General features: G+C 43.7%; 1 protein-coding gene and 1 long non-coding RNA gene across 3 annotated transcripts; one reads left to right on the forward strand and one right to left on the reverse strand.

Annotated features, from left to right (window-relative positions):
- Window positions 1-945: 945 nt before the first annotated feature.
- Window positions 946-16,254, reverse strand: Tmem269 (transmembrane protein 269). The gene is made up of 7 exons (XM_090335060.1): window positions 16,157-16,254; window positions 14,993-15,100; window positions 11,313-11,451; window positions 6,786-6,883; window positions 6,062-6,205; window positions 5,247-5,447; window positions 946-1,190 (listed from the first exon to the last, which is right to left on the reverse strand). The coding sequence occupies exons 2-7, from the start codon at window positions 15,093-15,095 to the stop codon at window positions 1,069-1,071; spliced, it is 807 nt and encodes a 268-aa protein (XP_090191186.1). The 5' UTR covers window positions 15,096-15,100; window positions 16,157-16,254; the 3' UTR covers window positions 946-1,068.
- Window positions 16,255-16,341: 87 nt separating this feature from the next.
- LOC150061993 (uncharacterized) lies at window positions 16,342-17,840 on the forward strand. Of its 2 annotated transcripts, none has more exons than XR_016535973.1 (2): window positions 16,342-16,444; window positions 17,556-17,840. It is a non-coding gene; the product is annotated as an uncharacterized LOC150061993 (long non-coding RNA). The 2 variants fall into 2 exon arrangements; XR_016535974.1 differs by having other exon boundaries at window positions 17,559-17,840.
- Window positions 17,841-19,031: the final 1,191 nt, after the last annotated feature.

Here is a 19,031-nt window from a genome sequence, read left to right on the forward strand (position 1 = left end):
GTGTGTGTGTGTGTGTGTGCGCGCGCGCACACACACACACATACATTAAGTAGTCTTACTAGCAAAATAAATGCAAGGTCCTGACTTCAAACTACTACTAAAAAAATTAGTGAGCCCCCACCTTCTATACACACACACACACACCCACACAATTAGTTCCAACCTGGCAAGGCTGAGGCAGAGGCTACACAAATTCTGGAAGATTCTTCTTCTTTATAGGGTAGGATCTTTACTGTACAAAGTCACCCAGCTAGTGTAAGAGCTGGATTTCAATCATAGCCCAAACTTGGTTTGGAAAAAATCAATGATTATTATTATTATTATTATTATTATTATTATTATTATTTCCCAAAAGGGAGTCAGAACTCTGAACAAAGATAAAGAAGTAAGTCAGGGCTGGGTGCAGTGCTCACGTCTATAATCCTGGCTACATAGGAGGTTGAGATCTGAGGACTGTAGTTCAAAGCCAGCTCGGGCACTAAAGACCTTGAGACTCTTATCTCCAATTAAGCACTAAAAATTGTTAATTATGGAAGTGGTGCTGTGGCTCTAGAGGTAGGGCGGTAGTCTTGAGCAGAAGAGCTCAGGGACAGTGCCCAGGCCCAGAGCCCAAGCCCGCAACAGACAGAAGAAAAAAAAAATGCTCAGGCATTGGCGGCTCATACCTACAATCTTTAGTTATTTGGGAGATGGAGATTTAGAGGATCATGGTTCAAAGCCACTCCGGGCAGAAAAGCTTGTGTGATTCCATGTCCAATTAACCACTAAATTATTGAACGGGGGCATGGATCAAGTAGTAGTGAGAGTGAAAGGCCCTGATTTTAATCCCTGGAAAAAGGAGGAAGAGGAGGAAGGAAGGAAGAAGGAAGAGGCAACACAATAACAGTAACAAAATCTGCCGTGCCTATGTGAGTTGCTGTGGTTCAAAACAATAGAGATAGCATATACCTAGAATATGACCACACAGGCACAAGGAAAGCTTTAGTGAGGACAGGCAAGGCTTGGCCCAACATGCTGGTGCAGTCCCCACAGAGGTCAACAGGACTTGGAGCTGGGGCTTCCTCACTGCTAGACCCCAGGACACGCTGCCTTTCCCCACAGGGAATCAGGGAAGAAGATGTAGGAGAGTGACCACATCAGGCAGTAAAAAGCAGTGAGAGAGAATGGGAAGAAAAACAGCATGATGACACCTAGAAGGAGCAAAAACACAGACACTCAGTTCTTACATTATAAAGCTTAAATGCATCCCAGCCCACCCTCTCATCCTTCACATGACACCCACAGTGCCTAAGACACAGCAAGAAAAGAGATAGGAGCCCATCTTCAAGTTCAGTTTAATTGGTAAATACAGATAATCTCACAATTAAGTAATAATGCAATCTCAGGTTCCATTGTGATCAGAATTGCAGATCACAAGCCAGTACTGGCCAAGAATACATTCGAGTTGCTCAGATCCATTGTTAGAGAATTAAAAAAACAAAAACCTTAATCATTTCAAGATGGGATATGAAATAATGAATATGAGATAATGGTCAATACTTTTTCTTTATGCAGAAAAAGTTAACCCAGAATCCTGAGACTGCTTTCCTTAGAAAGGCCTGCTGGTAGCTGGCTCTTGGCTGATGGTTACCTCACCACTAGAAAGCTTTCTCTAACTGATCAGGGTGGCTCACTGTACCTACACAGTGCAACCATGTGCTTATGCTGAACACCTGCTTTACTTCTGGGTGTCTGAAGTTTGCATACATGCCACACAGTGGGTGTCCACGTAACTGGCTACTAATTCAAGGCTTCAGCACTGAGTCTCTGATGAACTCTCTTGGTAAGTAATACCCTATGTGAATTATCACAATTCAGTGCTGGAAGAAGAGAGTGCAACTGTTGATTCCACTAGAAGAGAATTCCTGGAAAATGGTACCTGGAAGCTGTTCTAGTTTCTAAGACCATTCTGGTTTTAAATATTGTTTCTGCCTCAACAGATCAATGGCTATGCTCCATATACATTATTCCAAAATTCCAGTACACTTCTTTTGCTGCTCCTTATCCTGTGGTCTTGTCAGATCCTATTCTGATCCCTTACTGAAGGCATGGTGGTTCTTCTCATGGAATGGCCATTGCCGACACACTTCAACCTCTCTTTGAGTTGTGAGGCAGTCTAAGTGTCTAATTTTTAGAATCAGGCTTTGGATTGGAACCATATGTTTTATCATTTTGGAAACATGGTTTAATCTAAATCAGATTATGAAGTAAATTGAAATAATTTACATTTAACACCTAACAGAATATCTAGTGGGGAGTAGACAGGCCACTTATGTAGAAACCCTTTCGTTGATGAACCTGGAATTGGAATTGTGATAATTCCCCAAGCTGTCTCCAGGACTCTCTGTGTTGTCCTACTCTTAGTGAAGGCTGATTAGAGCAAAAGGATACAAAAAGCAAAATCAGCAGAGGATGAAGCTATTGGAAACCAGATTCTTAGGAGCTCTTTAAGAGAGGAGGGACCTCATCTAAAAGGGCAGTGGGACTGTGCTGTAGGCTGGGACCACGGGAAACAGCTACTTTGAAATTGTCCAAGTAGGCTTCTGGTATTAACTGTGTCACAATCTGTGAGGTGCAATCTTCTCCTTTACCCATCAGAAGGTTAAGGTCAACTGTATGGGTTATTTTAAGAAGTGGAGATCTATATTATCCACTGTGGGGAATCCTGTCACATATGAGATGGGAAAAGAGGTGGAAAACAAGATGGGAGCTAGGGATTACCATTTGTATACACCTTGCCAGAGGTACTTCATGGGGAGAACCACTATGTATTCAACAAGAGATCAGAACATGATTTTGCTTAATTCCAATGATCCTGCAAAGGAGGGATTTTGGACTTCATGTTTTTTTAGATGAAAATGGTAATAGCCTAATTTTATACAACTAGTTCATGCTGAAGTTAGAACATGAACTCAGATCTACTTAGTCCCAGATTCTTCTTAGCATCATTCTGCCTCTGCCATCAAGGATATAAGAGAAGTCAGCACCCAGAACTCAGGTAGCAATGTTAGTGCTAATGCTACCAAGCTTCAAACGTAAACTGGAACCATGAATCCTACATACTAGACTGGGCTCAGACAAAAATGGAATGGCTTCATAAATACTTGTCTTATTTCACTGAGCACATTTATTTATTTATTTATTTTTTTCCAGTCCTGGGCTTGAGCTCAGGGCCTGAGCACTGTCCTTGGACTTTCTCAAGGCTAGAGCTCTACCACTTGAGCCTCAGCACCACTTCTGGCTTTTTTCTATGTATGTGGTACCAAGGAATCGAACCCGGGTCTTCATGCATGCTAGCCAAGCACTTTAACCGCTAGGCCAAACTCCCGGCCCTTCACTGAGCACATTTAAAAGGAAGAAAAACATTTTTTTTTTTGCCAGTCGTGGGGCTTGAACTCAGGGCCTGAGCCTTGTTCTTAGGCTTTCCAAAAGGCAAGTGCTCTACCACTTGAGCCACAGCACCAATTCTGACTTTTTTATGTATGTGGTACCAAGGAATCAAACCTAGGTCTTTGTGCATGCTAGGCAAGCACTCTACCACTAGACCAAATTCCTGGCACTCTATTGTTTAAACATGAACTTCTCTTCCATAATATCAATTGTATTTCCAACTCTTTAATCATTTTCCTTTATTCCATCACACTCTTCTATTTTGAACTTCCCATCTTGGTATTCTATCACCTACCGCCATGTTGTAATCAAAGTAATCCTGGAAATTTTCACTCTATGTAATTTCCTATGTAGGTCTCACCAAGTCTGCCTACTTCATTGGCCTCAGTTTTTATCACTGTCTCTCTCAGCAAGCTCCAGACATACTGTTCCACTAATTCTTCCAGCACCTTCCAGCTTTCCAACCATCATGAAATATTGTGCCCTCTGCTTGAACTCACCTTGCAGGTCTCACTTAAGAATCACTTTCTTGGGGCCAGGAGTTTGGCCTAGTGGTAGAGTGCTTGCCGAGCATGCACGAAGACCCAGGTTCAATTCCTCGGTACCACATAAATAGAAAAAAAGCCAGAAATGGTGCTGAGGCTCAAGTGGTAGAGCTCTAGCCTTGAGAAAGTCCAAGGACAGGGCTCAGGCCCTGAGCTCAAGCCCAGGACTGGCAAAAAAAAAAATCACTTTCTTAAGAGTCCTTTTCCCTTCGTTCAGGCCACCCTAATATTAATCAGGCCATCCTTGAACATCTTCCAGAACTTACACTTATCCAGCATATCAAAACATATTCCCAGTTACTTCTGCCATTATTTGATTGGTGACTTTCTGCCTATTTGACTATAGATTCTGAGCAGGGACCATATCTAGTGTACCAAATTGCTTCTAACACTTAGGCATGTGGTTGGTGCTCCCTAAATCAACAAATATGTTTGGAGTATCTACTATGTAATAGGCATTATTCAGAGCCCTTTGAGGTGAGTCCTCTAAAAAAGAGTCCTGCTGGGTGTTGGTAGCTCACACCTGTAATCCTAGCTACTCAGGAGGCTGAGATCTGAGGATCATGGTTCAAAGCTAGTCCAGGCTTGAAAGTCCATGTGACTCTCCAATTAACCAACAGAAAACTAGAAGTGGTGCTGTGCCTCAACACGGTACAGTACTGGCCTTGAGCTGAAGAGCTCAAGGACAACACCCAGGCCCAGAGTTCAAACCCCAAGACCACCAAAAAACAAAACAAAACAAAACAAAGAGAGTTTAAACCAGAAGTGGTGCTGTGGCTCAAGTGGTAGAGCTCTACCCTTGAGGAAAGCCCAAGGACAGTGCTCAGGCCCTGAGCTGAAGCCTTAGGAATGGCCAAAAATAAATAAATAAATAAGCCCTCTAATGAGGGTAAGGCCTAGGGTTTATAGAAAACAAACAAAACTAGTAAACATAATCTATGTCAGATGATGATAAATATCATGGTTAAAAAATAAAGCCCAGGGCTGGGAGGGGTAGAGTGCTTACCTAGCATTCATGAAGACTCGAGTTCAATTCCTCAGTACCACATACACAGAAAAAAGCAGGAAGTGGTACTGTGGCTCAAGTGGTAGAGTGCTAGCTTTGAGCAAAAGAAGCTCAGGGACAGTGCCTAGGCCCTGAATTGAAGCCCCAGGACTGGAAAAAAATAAAAATGAAGCCCAAGGTAGATAGGGGATGCTGGAGATATGAGATGACTATGAAAAGTACTGATAATCAATTGGCCATCATTTGAAATTGGTATTTTCACTTACCTCCCATATAGACCATTTTTTTCCAGTTCTCAGATTCTAAGATTTCATCACGTGGGTAGAAGCTCTGGTCGATCATAAATAGAATCATGAGTGAGGCCATGCAGCAGAGAATAAATGTGTTGCCTTTGGTCAGAAGGGAAGTGGAAGCCAAAACACAGGAAGCATAGGGACATGGTAGACCCTTGTATGAGAAGGGAACTCCTGCAAGAGAAAGAATCATGGTGACCTGCTGATTCCCTGCTCACTAGCACACAAACAACATCAGCCCATTCTCTCCTTAATCTTCTCCTACCCAGCCTATCAAGTTTCCTTATCCCAGGCAGTACCAGGGTGTAAATCATATAGTTATTCACAAACATGTGGGTTTTATGTTGGACTTTCAAGGGAAAGTAGGCAACAGTGAGGACGGAGATATATCCTAGCCAAGTCTTGGCTGAAAGGATCTTTTGAGGTCTAGTCTAAGTTGAATGTACTATCTGTCTGTACCCCCTTGCTTTGTGCCCTTACAAAAGTCACTGCCCTCCCCACAGCAGTTTCTCCTATTTGAGGAATTGGAGAGCAACCTCCACTTATAGAGTACATGAAGCCAATCTGTGCCATCTAAGGATCATACAGAGAACAAAGCACAGCCACTCTAAGAAATGAGGACTCCTATCTCTCAGACTAGGTCGCTGTCAACACAGCCTACAACCTACAGTAGGCAGAGGGCTTACAAGAAAGAAGGAAGAAGGAAGGACTTTCCCTCACCTTCCAGCAGCTCTTCCCTCTCCGTGGTCCCTTACTTGAAGTCCTAAGGCTACCGGGGTTCCACTTACCAGATGAATAAAAGCACAGGCGGAAAGAAGTGGTTAACACATAGATGATGGCCAGGAACCCATTGAGAGGCCCGTCCACACCAAGGAGAAGAGCTGAGGCCAAGCCGAAGGAGGTGAAGACAGCAAAGTCATTCAGCTCCGCTCCTGTTCCAGAGACCCAGTATCAAAATCCACACTCAGATCCTAGCCTCCCTCTAAATCTGAGATGTCCTCCCAGCTCTGCTCCTGACCACCTGTAGCCTGGCAAGTCTTTCCCTCTCCTGATATTGGGATTGTTGTCACTTACTATGCAAGAATTGTGCTACAATCTGATGTACACTAAAAAGCACCAGAATTTTTTTTTCTTTCAAACAAGGCCTTACAGGGAATCTTCATGAGGTTTTAAACCACTTGCTTAGCTAGAGGTAGTTTGTCCTCTTCTTTTGACCCTCTTTCTTCTCGCCTCTCCCTCACCTTTTTAATACCTCACTCAGTCCAGAATAGGGAAGCAGAGCGGATAAGGACAGGAAATACCAGGACAGAACTGGCCAAGAACAGATAAGGTTGAGCCAGCAGAGCAGCTGAAACTCAGACTGGGGGGGACTCCCTAGCTCCTGCTTCAGGACTGTTCTTGCTATTGTCACAGGAATAGGAGGAGTGACAGATGGAAGCCTGCTGGACTTTAGAGACTAGGCATTGACCAGGGATGAGGAATAGGAACTCGGGTCCTCAAGACTGGACTCACCCAACCTGCAGGAGATGTTGAGTTGTCTGGCCATCGTCCCTATTGCCATGTCCAATAGGAAGCTGATCAGAAGCATCCAGGAAGCACAGTGATATTTCCTAAAGTGAAGCCAGAAGATCAGAATGGGGCAGTTCTTTACAGTCCCCACTGGACAGCCAGCTGTCTAGATATGCTCTTACATAACACTTCCCACATGTGCACATCCAAGGCCATGACCTGTATTTACATCCTTTCTGTGGTTGTTTTTGTGTTTTGTTTTGTTTTTGCCAGTCCTAGGGCTTGAACTCAGGGCCTGGGCACTATCTCTGAGCTTCTTTGGCTCAGGACTAGCACTCTACCACTTGCGCCACAGCACCACTTCCAGTTTTTTCTGTTTCTGTGGTACTGAGGAGTCCACCACTAACCCACATTCCCAGCCCCCCTTTCTGATATATACTTCTCTAAACATCCCCCCTCCCTCCCACATGCTTCCATCTTTGCCAAACCTCAGCCTCTGGATCCTCACGGTGACCACTAGGGTCTCTTTCAACTCGAATTTCCAGACTTATTTGATGGCTCAGGGACCCTTCCTAGGTCCTAGTCTAGATTCTGCTACCATCTACAGTATGAATTCTCAGATGAATCACTAACCACCTCTCTGGGACTCTATTCCTCCATTTGTAAAATGAGGGGATTCTGCTCAATAATTTTTCTTTTCTTGTTTGGGGTCTATGGTCTGGCCTTGCTGTCATAAACCTCTTGTCTCAATCCAGTGTTGGGATTACAAGCATATTGACTAAGTGATTTCTTCTTTCTTTTCCTTCATTAGCATTTGTTAGTTGTACCAGATAATAGGTTTCATGCCTTCATACATGCATATAGGGTAATTTGATATATCTATCTCCTCTACCTTCTCTTGTCCCCTTCTCCCTCCACATGGTCCCCTCTTCTTTTCAAATATCATCCTTTCTGCTTTCTTGTCTCATTTTTTTTTTGAGGGGGGTGGGTCGTGGGACTTGAACTCTGGGCCTGGATGCTGTTCCTGAGCTCTTCAGTTCAAGGCTTCCACCCTACCCCTTGAACCACAGCCCCACTTCCTCTTTTCTAAAGATTAATTAGGGATAAGAATCCCTCAGTCTTTAGTGCCTGGGCTGGCTTTGAACAGAGATACTCAGATCTCAGCCTTCTGAGTAGCTAGGATTATAGGGGTGAACCACCACGTCCAGCTCATGTCTCATTTTTAAATCTAGTTTTCACATATGAGAGGAAATAATATATTTTTGTTTCTGAATTTGAATGAACCCCAGTCTCAGACCTAATTTTTTTTGTCAGTCATGGGTTTTGAATTCAGAGCCTGAGCATTGTCCTTGAGCCTCTTTGTGCTTAAGGCTATCACTCCACCACTTGAGCCACAGCACTACTCCCCTGATTACTTTTTAAACAATAATTGTTTAATTTATTTTTTTCTTTTGGTACTGGGGATTGATCCCAGGATGTTGTACAAAGAGGCAAGCATTTTGCCATTGGGCTACATCCTAGCCAATAATTATTATCTTTAAGTAGTTGTACAGAAAGCTTTCAACATGTCAATTTGTAAGTGATGCCTAGATTATTTCATTGATAGATAAGAGCCTGTTCAGATAATGTCTCTCTTTGTGTGAGTTATGGTAGCTTGTAACTTTTTGCTTGTTTTGAGAGAGACAGAGAGAGAGAGAGAGAATGATAGTACTGTGGCTTGAACACAGGGCTTAACACTCTTACTTGGCTTCTTAACTCAAGGTTGGTGCACTACCGCTCAAGCCTTACCTCCACCTTCAGCTTTTAGCTGGTCAGGTAGAGATAAGCCATGACGTCAGCCTCCTAGTAAGCCAAAATTACAAGCATGAACCCGTGGATTGCCTGGCCCTCATGTCTTTTCTTCCCTGTCTTTCTTTCTTTCCTGTCTGTCTGTCTGTCTGTCTTTCTTTCTTTCTTTCTTTCTTTCTTTCTTTCTTTCTTTCTTTCTTTCTTTCTTTCTTTCTTTCTCTTTGTCATTTGTGGGGCTTGAACTCTGGACCCAGTCCCTGAGCTCTTCAGCTCAAGGCTACTGCACTACCATTTGAGCCACAGCACCATTTCTGGTTTTTTAGTGGCTAATTGGAGATAAGAGTCTCATGGACTTTCATGCTCGGGCTGGCTTTGAACCACGATTCTTAGATCTCAGCCTCCTGAAGTAGCTAGGATTATAGGCATGAGCAACAAGCACCTAACTTTCATTTCTTATATTAGTATTTAGTGTCTTGCTTAGCCTAGCTGAGGTATATCAATCTTACTGACCTTTTCAAAGAAAGTTTTTGATTTCACTGATTTTTCTCAACTAATATCCTGGGGTTTTTTTTGTTTGTTTTTTGCCAGTCCTGGGGCTTGAACTCAGGGTCTGAGAACTGTCCTTGGACATACTTTTCTCAAGGCTAGTGCTCTGCCACTTGAGCCACAGCACTACTTCTGGCTTTTTCTATGTATGTAGTACCAAGGAATTGAACCTAGGACTTCATGCATGCTAGAAGAGCACTCTACCACTAGGCCATGCTTCCAGGCCCATATCCTGGGTTTTGACTTCTTAAATTGATGCTCTAACTTAATTTTTATTTGCTCTTGCTTATTTTGAATTTAATTTTCTTTATTTTTCTTGTTTCTTGAGGTAAAAGCTTAGATCACTGATTTAAAACATATTTATTCTCTTTTAATACAGTCATGCCACATAATCATGTTTCAATATAGACTACACATAAGATATATATGATGATGCCCTCAAAGAAAGATTATATCACTAAGTTATGCTGATAGCTTCTTGGTTTGTGTGAGTATATTCTATCATTCCACTATAAAAAAAACTAATTGCATTTTTCAGCTATGTATAATGATATATACATTCAAGTATCTCCATTTCTTACAAGCATGACTTTTCCCTCGTCTCACAAATTTTAGTAGTTGTATTTTTACCTTCTTTTTGTTCAAAACATTTTAAATTTCACTTGCTTTTTTTAACCCACAAATTATTTACAAGTATGTTGCTTAACCTCCAAATATTTCAAGATTATCTAGTGATTATCTTTCTGTTATTGATTCCTAGTTAAATTCCATGTAATCTGAGGTTATACTTTGTTATGACTTCAATTCTTTGAAATTTGTTAATGTGTGTGTTGTATGGCCTAGAATATAGTTTGCTCTTAAATGAATGTCCCAAGAGAACTTGAAAAGAATAATCTGCTATTAGGTGACCTCATCTATAGATGTTAACTATATCTAGCAGATTGATGGGACTGCAGTTTACGTCCTTGCTGATTTTCTGCCATAGGATCCACTGACTACTGAAAGAGGAGTGTTGAAATCTCCAACTATGACAGTGTACTCATTTTTTTTTCTTGTAGTTCTCCAGTTTTGGATGTTCTCAGACCCCACATTCTTGGATGTGTTCCTTTGTCCAGCACATGTCTCTCTGAAAGCAGTCATCACAGTACCAAGTAAACCTTCTCTTAGAGGCCTTCCCAAAGTCGCCAGTCTAAATATCTATTCCATTCAGGTGCAGCAGAAGCAGAGCACCTAACTCAGCATTGTACTTGTTTAAGTCCATACTTAAGTATTAAAGGGGTTGCAGGCTGAATAAAATAGCAAGCCTACCATTGTGGCATCATAATAACACTCCAGAAGATTTGGCTGAACTCAGAAGACAAAGATTTTCTTTTGCAGATATGTTCTCCTACCACTAGGTTAAGATTCTGAAACTCCAAACTCACGAAAATTTCAAGCTAAAAGGGAACTGAACTATTATTAATAGCCTCTTGCTGAAATGAATGAAGAGGCTGGGAATGTGGCTTAGTGGTAGAGTGCTTGCCTAGCATGCATGAAGCCCTGGGTTCGATTCCTTGGTACCACATATACAGAAAAAGCCAGAAGTGGTGCTGTGGCTCAAGTGGTAGAGCACTAGCCTTGAGAAAGCCCAAGGGCAGTGCTCCGGAGTTCAAGCCCCAGGAATGGCAAAAACAAAAAAACAAAAACAAAAAACAAACTGGGCACAGTGGCTCATGTCTGAAATCCTAGCTACTCAGGAGGCTGAGATGTGAGGATCTTGGTTCAAAGCCAACCTGGGCACTAAAGTCCATGAGACTCTTTATCTCCAACTAAAAACTGGAAATGGCGATGCGGCTCCAGGAGAGTGCAGTAGCCTTGAACTGAAGAGCTCAGGAACAATGCCCAGGCCCAGAGGTCAAACTCCATGACCAACAAAAAAAAAATTTTAAATACTAGACTTCCATCACTGAAGGAACTATACAGATCACAGATCATAATGCAAGCTTCTTATTTTACAGATGTCATATATCAGGCTGGTGTCACAATTGAAATCAGGATATTGACCCCTAACTTGCAAATCACTGCACTTTTCCCTGCCTCTCTTCCAGTTGACCCTTGAGACAGGCATGATATCTAGCTCTCTAGATTCCCCCTCCCCTTGCCGCTTGACATTAAGTTCTAGCTTTTGGCTAAGAGCATGCTGGGCCCCAGACATACCTGCCGAAGCTACAGAAGATAGAGAAGATCCCCAGGACCATGTTGGCCAGGGATAAGGCATTGGTAAAATCCTTCCAGGACAAATCAGTCATCCGGAACTGGCTCTGTTCATGGCTCGAGGAGAAATCGGTGCATTTTCCTGGGGTCCAGGAAAAAGAAACAAGGGATTCCAAAGTCAAGGAATACAGAGAGGCTCCCAGAGCCCTGATAGGTCCTGTGCCTTCAGATCTTGTCCCAACTGTATCTTTCCCCTTACTCTTTTCACTGGCAGTATAGGAGGAAATACACAAAGTGAAGACAAAGGCAATCAGTGAAGATTAAGTCTCCAGAAAGTTCAGAAGTAGAATATAGGTGAACTCACACACCATAGTCTTCACTCCTTCTGGTTTACTCCTGTTTCATGGTACATAGACATTCCTCTCATCCATAAAATGAGCCTCCAGGTTCCTCCAAAGCTTCTAGCTGAGAGGTGGTCCTTGTCAGAAACTAAGAACTAGCTTGAAGGAGAAGTGGAGGCAGGTGGTCCTTTGTGCTAGAGATTAGATTCACTCCCTCAGCTGCCCAGTGCTGAAGGCCTCAGAATCGCAGTGCCACCTCCAGCAGGAGAAGAAAGGTAATATATGAAAAGAATATGCACAGCACTGTATGATTCACCCAGCATTTTCCACTTCTGGTCCAGGCCACTTCAGATGCTGGTACAGAGAAATGGAGTCATTTGCTCCAATTCACACAGTAAGGAGAACCAAATCATGCTTGCTTGATTCTAAATGTGGGGCTGCTTCTGCTGGGGGCAGAGATATTGGTGGGAGGGTGTATGGGAGCTAGGACAGTGCAGCTCCAGCCTCCTTGTGCAGGAGCAGATGTTGTCCAGCCCACTGGCTTCTGATGGGAAACAGCTCACCCTACTGATCTGTTTTTATCTTGGCTGTTTGTGCTCTAAAACCAAACATACGTACTCCTTACACATAAACTGTTTGTGAAACAGAGACCTGGTCTTCTCTGACACAGATATACCACTGGTTAGGGTAAACACACCAACCACACAGAATGTCCTGGGTGTTCTTGTGTGTACTTACTCGTTTAATCCTCAGCTGATTTGAGACTGAGGCTGTCTCCAGCCAGTCCTTCTGGACTGCTCTATGTCCTCTGGTCTGAAACAAATCACTTTCTTTCCCATAAACTTTGCCACCAAAAGGTCAGAAGCAGAGAGGGACCACACAGGTTTGCTATTGAAATTTCTCCAGGAGGCATTTCAGGGTTCACAGCTGTCTCAGGCAGCCTTATTCACCAAAGAAATCAAGAGCTGTGCGATCAGAGCCACCATAATAAAGACCTTCCACCACTGCTAGTGGCTCATGCCTATAATCCTAGCTACTCAGGAGGCTGAGATCTGAGGATCATGGTTCAAAAAGTCCACGAGACAATTATCTTCAATAAAATACTCAAGAAAAAGCTGGAAATAGGGACAGGGAATGTGGCTTAGTGGTAGAGTGCTTGCCTAACACATATGAAGCCCTGGGTTCGATTCCCCAGTTTCACATAAGCAGAAAAAGCTGGAAGTGGCTCTGTGGCTCAAGTAATAGAGTGCTAGCCTTGAGCAAAAGAAGCCCAGGCTTGTGTTGGGGGTTTGGCCTAGTGGTAGAGAGCTTACCTACCATGCACGAAGACCCGGGTTCAATTCCTCGGCACCACATACATAGAAAAAAGTCAGAAGTGATGCTGAGGCTCAAGTGGTAGAGCTCTAGCCTTGAGAAAGTCCAAGGACAGGGCTCAGGCCCTGAGCTCAAGCCCAGGACTGGCCAAAAAAAGAAAGAAAAAGAAAAAAGAAAAAGAAGCTTAGGCCTGAGTTCAAGCCCTAGGACAGAAAAAAGAAGAGAAAAAAATACCTTCTTATGCCAGGCCCCTCCAAATGCTAATACAGGAAATTGTAGAACCCTGGAGAAAGATGGGAGGAAGGGAGAAAAGGAACAGATGCCTCTCTATGGCATCTCTATAGCCACAGTACAAGCATGTCTCCTGGTTTTCAAGACTGCTCCTCATCTGTTCTGCATCACAGCTGTTTTATTTTTGGTGACACTAGGTTTTGAACTCAAGAACTCATGCTTGTTAGGCAATAGTTCTACCACTTGAGCCATACCATAGCCATTCTTGCTTTTGTTTATTTAGATACACATGTTTATTTAGACACATACTTTTGCCCAGGCCTGGCTTCAGACCACAAACCTCCTACTTTTACCTCCCAAACTACTGGAATTACAGGCATGGGCCATCACATCTGACCCTGTTTATTTTTAATAAATTAATGATTAAGTAGATTAACCACCTATTATACTGTTCACTCCACTCATAAAACACTTTCACACTTAGGATGCTATTGCTGTGTCAGGCAAAAGGTTATCTCTACTTTCCAGGTAAAGCAAAGAAGACTCAAAAGGGATGACCTAACTCAAAGTCAACCTGGAAATGGCAGGAAAAGACTCAAAAGTTAATACCTTAAGTTTTCTTTTCTCAGTGAACATTGCAATGGCTTGAACTACAGAGTGGAACAACCCTGGTTCTCTGCTTTCAAGAACTTAAGAGCTAGCAGGATATGGTAGCTCATGCCTGTAGTCCTAGCTCTCAGGAGGTTGAGATCTGAGGATTGTGGTTCAAAGCCAGCCCAAGCACTAAAGTCGCAGTTCAAAGCCAGCTTGGGCACTAAAGTCCTCAAGACTCTTATCTCTAATAAACCACCAGAAAACAGGAAGTAACACTGTGGATCAAGGGGTAGGACAGAAGCCCTGAGCTGAAGAGCTCAGAAACAGTGCCCAAGGCCCAGAGTTCACGCTTCACGACCAACCAAAAATAAATAAAAAAAGATTGATAAACAGATTCAGGATGGCTAATTCAGTTGTCCCAGTATATGTGGAGCAGAGACTTGAACTAGATCTCCTCTTTCTGAATTAAATACTATTTGCAGCATAATTCCTAGGTCCCAGGAGTGAGAGGATGTGGGATTGAGAATAAAAATCAAACATATCTACAAAAAAATAAGGAATAATCTGTTTAGTCAGCAATCATTTGTTCAAAATTTGGTGCCTCTTGCTTGAGATAGATATTTAACTCATTTCATCTCTCAAGGAGCAATCAGACATGAGGATTCAACCCCACACAGAAAAGAGAACATGGAGCCAGGCGCCAATGGCTCATACCTATAATCCTAGTCACTCAGGAGGCTGAGATTTGAGGATCACAGTTCAGAGATAGGCAAGGTAGGAAAGTCGATGAGACTCTTACCTCCAACTAACCACTAAAAAGCTAGAAGTAGAACTGATGCTCAAGTGGCAGAGTGCCAGCCTTTAATGAAAAAAGCTAAGGCATAGTACACAGGCCCTAAGTTCAAGCATCGGTACCAGCATGCACATGCATGCATGTACACATGCGCACACACACACATATACACAAAGAGAAGCTAAAAGGAGGCCACTCAGGGAGCAGAGAAGAGGCCTACACAGCCGTGGCCTCCAGAAGATAGACGTCACACTCCAGCTTCTTGAATGTCCATAGGATAGAAACCATCTTTACTTCTTCTGGGGACCTCTCTAGGGTCTTGAGCTGGGCAGTGGTCCTCTTTTGGAAGCCTGACATCCCATGGGGCCTGTAGATACCCTTCCTCTGTATAGTCACATTCTTATGCTCACCTGGGACCCTTGGCACTTTGGGTTGGCATCGACTACCATGTTTTCCTTCTCTGTTTTTGGAAGTGCAACATGAGTGCAGACAATAGTCTTCTGGGTCCAACATGAGGCCTGACAACAGAAGGAATTTGATGTGATTCATATAATATACCTTCTCTAGTCTCCTCAGATCCTCTAGCTGCATTATAATCTAGGACTCTAGACTCTAAGCCTACTCAGATGTACTGTCAGCCATCTATTCTCTTCTATACAGATGCTTAGTATGAGGTCCTGAGTTCAAAACCCAGTACAGCCAAAAAAATCTAATTCCCTTTTCTTCTTATGTTTTTTTTTTTTTTTCCAGTGCCTGTTCTGTGCCAGGCCTTGTGCATTTGGGGGAAAAGACCCAAGAAACCCTACCAAGGAGCTAGTCTAGCAGGCATTGTGAGGCATTGTTGTAATTCTAGCACTTAGGAGGTTGAGGTTGGATTGTAAATTAAAGGCCAGCCTAAGTGACATAGTGACCTTCTCACTAAAATGCCCCCTTCCTTTCCCTACCAAAAAGAAAGAGAGAAAAGAAAAAGAAAAAGCTAGTGTCTGGAGTCTACAGCCCTGTGAAGAGACAAGGGTTATGCTGGGCAAGGCATGTGCCAGCACCCAGGATAGTGCAGGTGGGAAAGCACAGTGAGGAGGCTGGATCCCAGTCCCCTTGGTGTCTGACTCCAGGTGAAGCCGACAGGGAGGGAAGAGGTGGTGCTGGTGCCTACGGTCTGGAAACTGCCCATGGGCGGTGCAGGCGGGCGGCAAGGCATTTGGAATGGGGGCCAGCTATGGGCGGGAAGTGGAGGGTGAGATGAGGGTGAGAGGAAGAGTGGGGGGCTGTGAAGGCAGGGTGAGTTCAACACGACTGGAGTTTGCAGGGAAATGAAGACGCAGTGGGCTTTCCAGCAGGGGCATCACTCTCACCAAGTTCATTTCCCCTTCCGCTCCTTCCCTGACCATCCCTATCCCTTTCCTAAGGCCCAGAAGTCAGACGTCCCCCCTCCCCGCCCCCTCTAGCTATCTGAAGGTCTGCCCAGGCCCAACTTGCCATTGGGACCACCCTGGAGATGGCGGGAGCCGCAGTGGGATGCCGCGCGGCTGGTTGGGCTTCCCTTTCTTGGAGCATTGGCCTCAGTGCATGCTTACCTGGGGACCAGACATTCCTAGATGGGGGTGAGGCTGCCTGTGCGGTGGAGGAGGGCCAGCCCAGGTGGAGGCACTCGGCTGAGACCAAGCCTCTTACTCCTGCCTCTTAGCTCACAATCCCGCAGACAGGGGAGGGGCTGAAGGCCTTTACACAAAGGCAAGGTGGCTGGTGGGGAGTGGGGAGGGGTCTTAAAACGGGAAGAGGGGGGCAGTAGCAAGAGCTCTCCATCTTGGCGAGTCTGAGGGACTCTTCGTGCAAATTCCCTGATGCAGAATGCCTGGCAGAGGGTAGGAGGGAGAAGGGAAGGGGAGGGAAGGAGTCAGGAAGAACAGGCCTGTATAAGGCATGATGGGTTCCACATTAAGTGTCCCGTGGAGTACCTACTCCATGCCAGAGGGGCTGTCTGTATGATTTTTTCACTGTTCAGGCATACAATAATCTTTTCTTGTTGTTACAGCCAGTACTGGGACTTGAACTCAGGGCCTTGTCTTCTTGCTGGGCTTTTTCCTCCAAAGCTGGCCTCTACCTCATGAGCCACCACCTCCACTTCCCACTTTTTTGCTGGTTGATTGCAAATAAGAGTTTTAGGGATTTGCCCAGGCTAACTTAAACCTCAATCTTCAAACTTCAGCCTCTTGAGTAGCTAGATTACATGAGCTTCTACTGCCCTTCGGCACCTGGTTACCAGTACTAGTAGTCTTTGCTAAACCTGGTAATTGGCTTAACCAAGAAGGAGAAATGGCACTACCTAGTGGACAGCGCAGAGCATAGATCTTCTTGAACAAAAGGGTTTTGGACCTTGCTCTCTGGCAGTGCTCAGAAATGTCCGAAAGGAGGGTGAACAGATGTTGGTGGCTGTAATCCTAACTACTCAGGGAGCTGAGATCTGAAGATCACAGTTCAAAGCCAGCCTAGGTATGAAAATTCATGAGACTCATCCCTGATTAACCACCAAAAGCTGGAAGTAGAGCTGTGTCTCCAAGTGGTAGAGTGCTAGCCTTGAGCTAAAGATCTCAGGGATAGCCCAGGCCCTAAGTTCAATGGAGGGAAAGAAAGTGAGGAAGATTTACATTTTCAAACAATCTAATGGCTGTAAGCCTAATGAACTGGAAAAGCTGACCTGCGGAAAAAGCAAAATGATAGCTGGGAGTTTACCTTGTCAAAGTAAGAGTCAAGTCTAGAGTCTTGCTGTTTCTTCAACATCATTACACTTAACCACTTCATAATGCTGTCTCTTTTATCCACAATTTCTCTATTTCCCTCTTAACAGAGCATAAATAGGTATTCAATGATGCAATGACCCCTACCTCCTTGCACTCATGCTTTATGTAATTTCTTCCCTATAGTGTGGGCTGACGTAAGGATTCATACTTAAGTTTGCAATCTCCATCCTTCCAGCAGACTTTTTCCACCTTGATGAAGAAAGGTGCCATGCTGTAGAAGTTCATGTGATAAGAAAGTGATAGTAACTACTATGAACTAGTGAAAATCTGAAATTCTGCCAACAACACAAATGAGCTCAGAAGCAAATGGTAAGGCTTTCAGAATCCAGCCTAAGCTTATTTGATAACAGCCTTTGCAGGGTTTTCCAGAGAGAAACCCTAAAGCAGAAGACCCAGTGAAATTGTGCTGAACATCTGGCCTATAAACTATCACCTAATATATGTTTGTTGTTTTAAACCATTGGATCTGTGATTTGTTGTTTTGTTGGGGGTTTTTTATTTGTTTGTTTTGCCAGTCCTGGCTTGAACTCAGGGCTTGAGCACTCACCTTGGGCTTTCTTAAGGCTAGAACTCTCTACCACTTGAGTGACAGCACTACTTCCATCTTTTTCTATATATGTGGTACCGAGGAATCGAACCCTGGTCATGGTGCATGCTAGGCAAGCACTCTACCACTAGGCCAAACTCCTGGCCCATTTTGTTAGTTTTTAAAAAATACAACTCCTGCTCAAAATGTGTCATTATATACAAGTCAGAACATTCTAAAGACCTGGGAGACTTTTTATACAGAATCAACTACGTTAACATCTCCTCCCTCTGGCCTCACAGCATCCCAGAAAGAGCTTTTTAAAGTTTCAGTTCACAAAACTGAGTGACCAGGCATCACTTGTGTGACCCTACTAGACTTTTGTGCTGGTCTTGGACTGTTTATAGCTCACAAGGAATGGAGCTCATGAGGAAAGGTCATGAACACCAAGATAGAGGTAGAGTATAATCAAGTAGATCAACACAAGGAATATTCATCTTCAGAAGGAAACTTGAGCACTGTGAGTTCAAGTAAAGCCATGCTAGACACACCACAAATTTAGTTAGGTTGAACAAACAAGATAAGATAAAAGTCCTATAAGAGTCCAGTCAGGAATAAAAAGTTATCTAGCCAAAAAGCTCATATAGTTCATGAATGAGGAGTTTCAATTTTGAGTTGCCTTATAATCCGAAAAAAAGAGGCTGTCCTTTTCTTTTTTCCCTCTTCCACTGCCCTATTCTCTCTTCCACAATTTGTTAAAGCTGCCATATTATTACTGGGTTTGTCCTGCCACATGTGAATGAACTCAACCTCTCTGCTTCAGAGCGGCTTCCCAGTGAATTACGCAGTAGTTTAGAGGTAGCCTTCTACATCTCTCCCAAGTCTGAAACTCCGAAGTTTAAGGATGACTATCCTCCATCTATACCCAATGTGCCTTAACCACTGCCTCAAGAGTCTCTGGTCACTTTTCCTATGTGGAAAGGGCAGAAAGATAAGCTCAGAGGGGCCAGGAGTTTGGCCTAGTGGTTAAAGTGCTTGCCTAGCATGCACGAAGACCCGGGTTCGATTCCTTGGTACCTCATACATACAAAAAAAACAGAAATGGTGTTGAGGCTCAAGAGGTAG

The sequence above is a fragment of the Megascapheus bottae genome, chromosome 6, assembly GCF_031878675.1.
Source record: "Megascapheus bottae isolate mThoBot1 chromosome 6, mThoBot2.hap1, whole genome shotgun sequence".
Lineage (NCBI taxonomy): Eukaryota > Metazoa > Chordata > Mammalia > Rodentia > Geomyidae > Megascapheus > Megascapheus bottae.